Raw genomic sequence first — 12544 nt, 5'->3', positions numbered from 1 at the left:
CATTTATACAAAGCATATTAGACAGTGTTGAAGCATGTTCTATGTTATGTCAAGAAGATGAAAAACTATAACATATTATACAGAAAGAAGATCAGTGATAAGAATCTGAGTTCTGTAATATACTGCAATTCAGACTAAGCAGGGGCAGATTCTCAATACAAATTGACTATTAGCTATATTATATTAATTAATGAGTTATCAGTCTCATAACAGTCACAGAGACAGACATCTATTATCAAATCAATTACAGAAGCTGAGTATATTACAGCTAGTGAGATAGCTTGTGAGATAATCTGATTGAATAATATGTTATATAATACTGAATTGATGAATGATAAAAAAGTGAAAATATACTCATATCTATAAGTTGATAATAAGAGAGCAATTGATCTAGTAAAGAAGAAATTCTTAATACAAAGATTATATTACATTGAGATCAGATATCATATTCTCTGTGATTTGATTGAAAAAGAAGAAATCATGATGAAACATATTAATTCTACAGTGAATATAGCTGACAGTCTTATCAAGTCACTGATGAAGCCTGCATTTGAAGATTTTATCAAAAGAATTGACATTCAGAAAATTGAGAAGAAGAAATGATTGAATAATAATAATGATACAGCAGATCAATGAATTTTGCATGTATTTCTTGATTTTTACAGTTATTGCTGTACAGATGTCTTTTCTAATGAGAAAATCAGAATTTGATTGATATAATTAATTATTATTGCATTTTTGAAAGATTTGAGAATAGAGAAGGCCCCGGGTGGCGGCTTATTATAGATCATGATGTAGTAAGAGAGAGTGTTGATGATTACTACATCTACTCTAGTCACATGCCACCTCAATCTGTTGGAGCTACTACACAAGCCCTAACCCACGTGACCCACACACATATATTTAGCTTCCACTAGCTACTAGTTAGATAACAACAACTAATCACGTTCAACCTCTCTCACAGGTTATGAAGCCCTTGCACTTCTACGAAGTGTTATAACCATGCAATAATCATACAATAAGCTTTTCAAATAGCTGCTTTTTTCATTCAAATACCCCATACCAAATGCCTGTCAATACAAGATCGATCAACCGCGAAGAGACTCCAGAGAATCAAACTACTGCACCTGGATCCTTTCCAACCCCAATAACCGCGAGAAAACCACCACACAATAACAATAATCAAGATAACGACAATATGGCTGATGAAGCTGCTGCCTTGAGGCGACATATTGCCCAGATGGATGAAGAACTACGCCAGATGAGAGCTTCTAGCAATCCTACTGCTACAGCTACTGTCAATGATGACAATGATCTAAGCTCTGATCTTGCTGCTTACCTTCAGAATCAAGGGGATACCCCTGCACTGAGCAGAGTCCTCCAAGAATTCCGTGAACGCGTCAAATACCTTCAAAAACCAGGTCTTCTCAAATCAACATCTGATTACCCCATTTGGAAGGAAGAGATCCTGCTTGTTGTCAAGCAATCTCATACAGAAGATATCCTCACTAGCAAGCCCTTGGAGAATGCCTCTAAGAATATGAAATGATTCTGGGAGGAACGCAACTCCTGGCTATACAATTTTGTATGGTCTTCTGTTTCTATTGAAGCCAAATCTCTTTTTACTATACCTCAAGATTTCCTAAGTTCTGCTGCTCTATGGAACGCCATAGCAGCATCCTTTTCAGAACAGGTGGAAATCCGCAGAGCCCGCCTGTCCAAGGAATTCAATGATATCAGTGCAACTGCCACCTATGATGGCTCCAACTGCTTGTTCATAGAACGCCTGCTTGCAATCCGCGTTGAGTATATCTGCCTTGGATATGCTAATATCCCCAACTTCATATTCTTCGACAAGCTCCTCAACGGCCTCACCAAGAAGTGGTCAACCTTTATCAGAGATCGCATGGACTATGCAGCAAAGGATGATAATGTCACATCACTAGAAGATGATTTCCTTGATCTCTGCAGGGATATACTACTCCGCCTGCCGTTGGATGATAAAAATGCCAGAAATGACACAAAGAATAACAAAGATGCCACCAAGGATGTGAAGGATAATAAGAACACCAAGAAGAAATGCACTGCCTGCAAGATGGAAGGCCATGATGAACCAAGCTGCTGGTTTGAACACCCAGAGAAACGACCTGCAGATTGGAAGAATAGAAAGAAGGTCAATGATGATGATGCCACTACACCTGTATGCTACAATACTGAGCAAGTCTTCTAATGATGCTCATGATGACCGCCAATATCGACGCCAAAACGATGGAAATACCGGTAACGATGCCAGGCCCCAGTGCCTATATGATGCCAGGCCCCAGTGCCTACGATGCCAGGCCCCAGTGCCTATATGATGCCAGGCCACAGTGCCTACGATGCCAGGCCCCAGTGCCTATATGATGCCGGGCCACCGATTGCCCATATGATGACCTATGCCGATGACCTATGCCGATGACCTATGCCGATGACCTATGCCTATGCCTATGACGATGAAAACCACAAAAATAATAAGAATGAGATCCCGCGGTGTTAGAACAACTGGGGGTAATACCAATACTGAAAGAATGGATTTGAGCGTTCTTCTTGCATGTTTTTTATGTTTTTCATGTATGGAGCTAGTCCTTATGAGGAAACTAGACTCTACTTTTTGTAATTAATTTTTATTGCAGATTTGAATGATTTGGGCGCTTTTGACTGCGTGGATTAACTGGCCTGCGTAGCATGGGGGGGTGTTGGAGCTACTACACAAGCCCTAACCCACGTGACCCACACACATATATTTAGCTTCCACTAGCTACTAGTTAGATAACAACAACTAACCACGTTCAACCTCTCTCACACAATCTATTTAGTGTAACTCGCGTAGTTAGATTACAACACAATAACATTATTCTTTAAGAAAATTAATTGGTGGCCGCTATGACCTCTTGACATTTGTAAGCAAGTTCGGAAGCGGCTGTGTTATTATTCAACAGTTGTATGTTCTTCTGAGCCACATTCTCTCTCATCAGATTCAGTCATGCTCATGTGATTATGATATACATTCTAGCTTCATGCAGATTAGCATATCACTAGTGTTTGCAATTATGTGACCTATCTCTGATTCAGCTAGTGTTCTGTGTACATTCTCACAAAGAAACTTTCACTATATTATATCACTTATTCACTAACTTTTCTCATTCTTCAATCATCTTCTTTATCATTATTATTATTGAATATTATTATCTTCTTCAAGATTTCTGTCTCTTCTTCTGTTCAATATCTTCTATCTGTTTATCTATTACATTGTACATGTTTCTGATAATGATTTCTCATTCTTATAACAAGTATTATTATAGTACTCATATCAGACAGTTTGTTAGCAGTAAGTATAATATGTTGTAAAACATGACCAGGACTTATTTATCTTTTAATAATTGTCAGAATGTACTATTATGAATGACATATCTTCTTCATCTTCTTATACACTCTCAACCTTCTTTTCTGTCTATCTTTAAGACTGTGTTCTCTTTTCTTTTATCATGATATTGTCAAATGATTTCAAAGTATTAGAAGATGTTAAAATACTGCAATTTGTAAACAGTTATTATATTCTGAGCTGAAATTTTCTGATTTTACATATCTGAAATTGATGAATGTATAATAGTTAACTTGACAGATATAGGAAAAACCCTGAGAACTAAAAGTTCTCAGATAGATGTCATAGTCTCTGACTATATACATCTATAATTGAAGAATAATAATAATAATAATCTTCTTTTCTTAGCAGATATCTGATCATATTTCTTGATCATGTTTTCTAATCATGTTTTACATGAATGCAGATGCTGATATATTTGTTTTGATTTGTGTAGACTCTTTATATATTGACAGATCTGTGTCTGCTGATGATTATAATCTCAATGTTGAATTATCAGTTGAGAACTTGAGAAATATAATAATGAAGAAATTATCTGTGTTATATATAATTAAGTCTTTCATATCTCTCTCTGTCTCTTCTGCTGCTTCTTTCTCTGTTACTCTCTTCTCTGTTTCTTTCTCTGTTACTCTCTCTCAATCTTCTACACTTGTCTCTGTGTCTGATTCTCCTTCTTCTGCTATCTCTGTTCCTGCAATCTCTACTTCTGCTACTGCCTTTAGTATCAGCTCTTCCTGTTTCAAGAAGATGTTGTATAGACTTAGTGAATCATGTTTCTCAGTATGTACACTTCTGCCCTTCTTACTAACCTCTAGAATAATTTATTACATAAAGACTGTGTATAATATAATCATTTGAAGCTCAGTTATGAACACTGATTATTATATTCATTTTAAGTATTTATGATAAAGTAATTATTTATTCATATCAGAGAATCACCTCTCTTCTTAACAGTATCAAGATTATAAGTCTTTTTTTTTTTTTTTTTTTTTTTTATCTTCTCTTTCTGATGCTGATTTTCCTGTTCTTAGAAGAAATTGTTATGAGTTTTATTATTCACAAAGTCATGATATTCACAGATATTAAGAAACTTTTTATAACTGTAAAGTTTAATATTATGAGAACATCTGCTCTGATAAATTTCTTCAGAATAATAGATTTATATCAGTCTATTCTTTAATATCTGTTATCTGACTTTGTGATGCAGATAAAGGATATTCATATTTTCAGAAATAGAAATGCAGATATTATACTCTTTTACATCTGCAGATGTGAGACTTGTATATCTTGTCTGAAATGTTATTATGAAAATGAGCTGTTCATATGTTGCATTCTTCTCCCTGCATTTCCCTGTGTCTCTCTCTCTCTTCCTGAGAAGCCTCATGCATGTTGTAATTACACATACAATTCTAAGACCAGTGAGTGTTTATTCAGTAATTGTTATCCCTGTTTTTGCAGTTTCATATACTAACAATAGTTCTTAGTTGCTTCAGCATCAGAGGTCATTGTAATTGAAGATGATAACACTACTGAGACTACTTTCTCTCAAGCCTCTTTCAGTGCTTTCTCTTCCTTCTCTATGAGAAAGATTGTGTGCACATCAGGTTATAAGTGTTCAGTCTCAGATGACTCTCATCATCATTTATCTGATTCTGCGCCTTCTTCTGTTTCTTCTGCCTCTGTCCTCTCTGCCCTGGCTTCTGATCCTGCGGGTCCCGCGCTCTTCTTCAATTTTTCTACACACATGTGTACACATTTCTATATTGGCATTTCAGCCAATCTTGTGACAAATAATGTTAATGTTGTATACAGAGTGATAGAGAAATCAGAGACATGCACAGTGTTATTGTAAGAGCAGCATACAGCTCTCAAATCTCTTGTAAATCTCAAGTTTTAAGATTTTCTTTGTTTTTGATGTTTTTGTTTTCAGGTAATGTAATGTTGAAAATAGATTAAACATGTCATATATGAAAATGTATAATAATATTTTGTCTTTTACAGCTAACTCTTATAGTTAATAATCAATTCATTATTTCTTTTCTTTTCTTACACTTTTTCCTTTATTTACTAGTCACTACTCTTACATAATCTCTATATAGTACAGCATTCAGTGACTAGATTTAACAGATTTCATCTTTTATAATTCTGTCTCATGTATTATACTGTCTCATGTATTATACTGTCTCTCTTCACCTGCTCAGACTACTATAGTAAACAGCTCATTGAAACTAATCTTGTGACGGGCTGCGCCCGATCATCATACAGACTATTTCTTTACACTTCATAGATTCCGCTGAAAGCTCCGATTCTCAGTCATTCTTGATCACTGATTCTCAGTCAAAAAACTCACAGAATTTCTATTCTTCTGCTCTGAAGCTTCACTGTGTACACACTGCATACACATATAAATATTCACTCTGATCACTGATTCTTGCACTTTCTCTTTCTTTTTCTTCTTTAACATTTTTCACTTTATTATATAAGATCTATATATCATACTGATCTATTCAGTGTAGACCTCTTACACTTGAAAAACATTCATCATCTTCTTATTAGAAATAATTATTCATATATTATCTTCTTATTAGAAATGATTATTTATCAAGAAGATATCTGAATATATAATAATATGTAAAAAAGAGCAATAATCAGTTAAAGCAGATATCAAGTTCTTAGATAGAAGCTTGCTTATCAGTCACTCTGACTCTGCAATAAGATTTTACAAGAGAATGTCAGTGAAAGATCTGAGAGTTCTGACATCTCAGACATATAAGATATTCATACAATTACACTTGTTTAAATATCACAGATATTACATATTCAATAAACAATATAATCATGTCTAATGATAATATAAAAGAACTCTTGAATACAAGTATAGAAGTAATATCACAGTAACTCTGAGTAATGTTTGAAATTACAACAGCAACAGATAGCTGATATACATGCAACTTAATAACTTTAATATAAGAAAATTCAATAATTAATTCAACAAGAAACTCATGCAATTTCAACATTTACAGAATTGAATATAAAAGCACTGAAAGAATGCTTAGATACTTCTGTATATTTCAATACATTCAATCTCACTCTCTACTCATTATGAAGAATGAAAATGCTTACAAAACTGAGTATGAATGAAGATATCATCAGTTCACTAACTAATCAAGATTGATATATCAATGAACAATTGAAGAATCACATAAAACAAAAGTTTCATTTATAAATGAAAGCATGTGAACCAGTGGTATGAATATCTGATAATATTATCAAACATCTTGATATTCTGTTCTGAGACACTGCTATGTAACAGAAAGTGTTAGATTGATTATAGAGTATCTGACAGAGAAACACTTCTCTTATAAGATTTATTCCTGACTTTAATATCAAGATCTTAGAAGCAGGTGATCAATCTTGAGAGAATTGAATGAAGATTAGTATGCTTAAGAAGACATTAACTTTTAAACTCTTACAGACTCTTATAAGTGTAAATGAAGACTCAACTTATAAAGACTTCTGCACACAGCTTCAGACATTGAACAATCATCTTATCAAGCTCAAGAGTATACAGAATAGTAGCAGAAGATAATACACTCACACACTCATACTGAGGAATAACTCAGCCACTTATACACCTGTGTCAAGAAATAACAACAATAATGCAGATGCTATGAATTGAGTAGACTTAAATATCTATATATAAGCAAGAGTCTTCATAATTTAAACAGGCTTCTGAGTTTCTGAGATCACTTCTGAAGAAGTCACTGATCAATATTAATAAGAAGTGTGCATTAACTATTACTGATCAGAATATATTACTTTCAACTGTCAATCAGTCTATATATCTTCTCACTCAAAGAATGAATCAGTGCCTGTTCACATCAACTACATTGCAGTGAAGAAAGATTCAGAAGATAACTATGAGAATGTCTTAATAAAACAGGGAAAAGATTAGCTTCTGTTCAAATTTGTAAACAGAAGCTTAAAGAGATTGAATGATAATAATTTGAAGAGAAAATGACAATGAATGTAATTCTTGTATCTACTGTGATTGATAATATGTATAATATGAAAGCCATGATAGACAGTGATCTATATTATTATACAATGATTAAATCTTCAGTTGTAAGATGTTACAATCTTCAGTGTATTCTCTTATTAAAATCTCAACTTCTTGCAGAATTTAATGCCTCAAAAGATGTTTGTACCTGTTACATGATGAAGTTGAACATAGATATTAAAGAACATCAATGTGAAGATGCCTATATATATGAAGTTGATAATCTTGATTATAATCTTATATTAGAACTTGTCTAGCTATCTGAACAAGGCATCTTATTGAATACTTGAAACAGAAGCTTAATATTCCCTAACAATGATAGAATTCACAAAGATGACATTTATAAGACTATGAATCTGATACAGATCTCTGTCAATGCCTATGAAATGCTCTGAAAAGAAGGTTGCTGAAAAGATTATTAATAGCAGAATCATGTAGCAATCTATTCTGTCAGTCTGACTGATATTAAGAAAGTTCTAGAGAAGTTATTCTGTACTACAATAACAGATTCTCATACAAAACTCTCTCAACAATATCATGAATATCTAGATATCTTTTAACAAGATAATACTATAAATATACTCTTCTTACAAGACTCAGAAGTGGATCACAGTATCAAGTTAGAAAACAAGAATGATAAGAACTCTGAGTCATCATGAGACTCTGTTTATAACATGTCTTAAGATGAACTTCTTCTTCTTCAGAAGACACTCAATAATCTGTTAAATAAGAAATTCATACATATTAGCAACTCTTCTGCTGCAGCTTCTATTCTCTTTGTAAAGAAATCAGATAAAGAACTCTGATTCTGTGTGAACTATTGAGAATTGAACAGATTAATCAAGAAGAACTGCTATTCTTTATCTCTTATCAATGAAACTCTAGCTTACATTGAACAAGCTCAATGATTTACAAAACTAGATATTATTATCATGTTTCATAAAATCTGTATCACTGAAGAAGATGAATGACTTACAGCATTTCAAACATATTATAATCTCTTTGAATGAATAGTTACACTTTTTGAACTGATCAATACTCTCAGTACATTTCAGAAGTATATCAACTGAGTACTCTGAAATTTTCTTAATGAATTTACATCTATATATCTTAATGACATTCTCATCTTCACTGATGAGTTTAGAAAAGAATATCAAGAACTGTAAGAAATCCCGCTCCTCGCGAATCCTTTACCCCTATTCCTATCTCTCGCGTAATCAATAGGGTTAGCGGCCCTTGGCTACATACAACTATATAGACTGAAGTTTGCGAATACTATTCATAACTCAGCTTGAATACTATTATATATTTGATCTTTACATTCTATCTTTCTACTGTAAATACTTCTAGTAGTTAACAGTATATATCATATCAAGCTGCAAATACTCAAATAATCATCTACAAGCTCTTATTCTTACATTTCAAGCTCAGTCAGTCAGTAATCACCTGTTATGACTGAAAGAACTAGAAACTTGTATACTTCAATTTCTGTAAACTCTACTGCAGACATCTAGAAGCAGTCATCTGAATCATGAATAATCTCTGTGAAAGAAGTCTCAGAGAACTTATTAATTACTTACAGAATATTATTCTCTGCATCTGTGACAGAGAAACTCTCTGAACTTATAAATAAATCAATCTCAGTGAAGAACATTCTTAAGCATCTTCTGCAGAATTAAGCTATTTTTCTATAAGAAATGCTTACTATCTATAAATACTCTTGAACTGAGTCTCTAGACATGATCTTTAGAGATATTCATGAACTGAAAAGAAACTTTCTTAAGCTATGACTACTTAAGATCACTTATTAAACTATAATCTATAAAAGCTTTTACAAGTTTGTATTTGAAATTGACTTACAAGTCTGACTGTGTGATATAAAAGATGAAGAAGCTGTTATCTATATAATAACAGATCTCTACTATACTGAAGTTAAGAACTGACTAAATTATCTAAAGAATGATTATAAGAGATTCTGCTGATCTGTTCTTAAGATCTATCTAGAGAATAAGTGAAGAGACTTTATAAGTTAGACAGAGAATATCTGAGCTGTAATCATCAATATTAGAAAAAGAGGTGAGAAATCTGATAAAGACTACTTACAGCACTTTATAAAATTGTGATGTGAATTAAAATCTGTGAAAACAGAGCTTTAAAATAAGATCTGAATAATGATATTCATAAAGAGACTGAATAAATATATGTAGAATAAGCTCATTGAGTAAGACTCTAAGCTCTTAACTCTGAAGAAACTGACAACTCTTATTCACTACTTACAGATTACTGTAAGAGTCACAGATCTGTGAAGAGCAGATCATTAATCAGCTCTGCAAGAATCAGAATAACAGAGAACAGATTTATTAGAGAAAGATGATAAGATATAGAGAGATTTACATCTAACTGCTAAGCAGAGAGAGAGAGCTTTATAAGCTTCTATGAATAGAGTGTATAACAGAGAGATTAAGAAATAGAGTCTTTACTTTATTTATTCTAAATCAGAATATCTCTGTGCAAACTATCTGAATAAATTAAAATAGAAATTTGAGAAGTCATAGACAGAGTCAGCAACAGTCTTCTTAAGAGTCTTAAAGCTGATATCTGAATCTGTTACTTCTTCAATGAAAATACTTACTTATGAAAAGAGATTACACTACAGTGCTACTACTCTGTAAGTATAAGAAGTATTAATAAACTCAGAATCTCAGATCACTGTAGTATCTCTAAAGCTTATAAAGTAAAAAAGCTAAGTGATAAAAACTGAGAATCTACTCTTATAATAAGCAGAGTGTGAGAACTCAGATCTGAGAACTGAGAGACTTATAAGAGCTATCTTTGAATTGCAAGATCTCTTCAGAATTTGAAGAAGATTTACAGAAACTGTAATTATCATAGACATCACAGATAACATGTACTTGAAACTTATATAACTTCAAAGACATAATTCACACATAGCTGTCTATAAGTCAGATTTATACTTCTCATCAGTATTAACAGACTTACTTACAGAGATAGAATCAGTTGATACTGCAGAGTAAATTAGAGAAGACAAGCTTATCTATATAATAACTTTATAAATGTCTGAGAACTTTATAATTATGAAAACAGAGCTTCAGATATCAGAGAAATACTGAGATCTTGTAGAAATGTTCAGCTCAGTAAAAGCAGCTGAGCTTTCTTCTTATTGTGAGAAGAATCTGATAATAGATTTAATAGAAGAGTAGAAACTCTTCTGAGAATTAATCTATAAGCTCTCTTATTATGAGACAGAGATCTTGTAAGTCTATATAAAGAAGAATCTGAAGAATAACTTTATTCAATCTTCACAGATCTCTGCAGAAGCCTCTGTGATATTCATGAAGAAGAAGAATAAAGATCTCAGATTATGTATAGACTATTACAATCTGAACTCTAAGATAATAAAGAGTCACTATTCTCTATCTCTAATTGAGAATATGATTAACTGTCTCACAGAAGCTGTCATATTCACATAACTGAATGTAATTAATATATATACACAGCTATGAATATAATCTGAGAATAAATAAAAGACTGTCTTTAGAACTGCACTGAAATTATTTGAATATCTAGTAATATCTTTTGATTTGACTAATATCTCTGTGATATTTCAGTCTTTTATTAATAAAATACTTTATATATATCTGAATGTCTTCATGATAATATATCTGAATAATGTGATAATATACTCTGTGAAGAAGAAAGAATATACTGAGTATGTGTAAAGTATGTTGAAGATCTTAGATAAGACAGAACTGTATATTAAGCTTATAAAGTATAACTTCAGTATCTATTGAATTAATTTTCTAGAATATGTAATCACTGCAGATGATATTCAGATAAAATCTTCATAGATTAAGACTATTCTATTATAACTGAAGTAAACTAGTATTTATAAGATTCAGATCTTTCTGAGCTTTATAAATTTCTATAGATAATTTATCTTTGCATTTATAAGAATCTTCTTGACACTTACAGACATACTGAAGAGTGAAAATAAGAAGAAGTCATCTTATAAATAAAGAATGAAAAGATTGTTAAGAAGAAAGAGCTATAAGAACTTTCTTATCTTAGAAGCTTACAGAGTCTTTATAAGATTGAAATAGATATTCATAGACACAGTGATACTGTTTCACTTTAATCTCTTACTCTTAATCAGATTGAAGACAGATGTCTTCTTCTTTATAATTTCAGAAAGAGTCTTATAACTACAGCTAAATAAGAACTTAGTTTCAGTGACCTTTTTCTTATAAAAGATACAATCTGCAGAGATTAACTATGATATTCATAATCAGAAGCTGCTTATTATAGTGAAATTCTTCTATCACTGATATCACTATTTTGAGAGTCTTGTAACAGTGATTACTATTAAAACTGATTATAACAGCTTATAACAGTTTACTTCAATCAACAAACTCTCACAGTGATAGATCTGTTAAGCTCAGAGACTGAGTAAGTTCTGATTCAAGATAGAGTATATTAAGAGAACTAAGAGCTCAGTAAATGAACTCTCTCACACATCAGACTATGTTAAGAAGATCAGAGTCACAGACATAGAGAGACTAGAGAAGATAGAAAAGCTTTACAGAATACTTGAACTGAGTGTTATAAAGAGATTGACTGAAGAGTCTCTTAATTCTCTATAAGAGAAGAGAGAAAAGAAAGAGAATAAGTCTGTATATCTACTCTCTATAACACTGAGAGTTAACACTCTGAAAATCTCTGTAAGAATTCTTGAAGAGAGTATCTATAATCTGAAGAATTTATAAGCTTTGAGAAGTACTGTAGAAGATCTGATATAAGAAGAAACAGAGTATAAGTCTTTATAAGATCTTCTATTCAGATTATCTGAACTATAACTAAAGAATGAATATACTCAGTATATTCAGAAACTGCTTATAGCAGAGATTAATCCTACAGAAATAAAGAGATAAAGAGACTTAAATAGTCTCTTATAAAGAGAGAGCTGAATTTATATATCTATAAATAAGTTTCTATATATAAAACTTATTAAAAGGTATTATGACTCTTCTCTAGTAGATCATTTT

The 12544-nt window shown here is 32.1% G+C and overlaps 1 protein-coding gene across 1 annotated transcript; it reads left to right on the top strand.

The window, feature by feature from the left end:
• Window positions 1–1006: 1006 nt before the first annotated feature.
• BDBG_17257 (uncharacterized protein) lies at window positions 1007–2230 on the top strand (the record flags this gene model as incomplete). The annotated part of the gene is made up of 2 exons (XM_031725021.1): window positions 1007–1421; window positions 1638–2230. Exons 1-2 carry the CDS (start codon window positions 1067–1069, stop codon window positions 2228–2230), a joined length of 948 nt encoding a protein of 315 aa, XP_031578920.1. The 5' UTR covers window positions 1007–1066.
• Window positions 2231–12544: the final 10314 nt, after the last annotated feature.

The sequence above is a fragment of the Blastomyces gilchristii genome, assembly GCF_000003855.2.
Source record: "Blastomyces gilchristii SLH14081 genomic scaffold supercont1.11, whole genome shotgun sequence".
Taxonomy (NCBI): domain Eukaryota; kingdom Fungi; phylum Ascomycota; class Eurotiomycetes; order Onygenales; family Ajellomycetaceae; genus Blastomyces; species Blastomyces gilchristii.
This window is presented reverse-complemented; position numbering and strand designations above follow the sequence as displayed.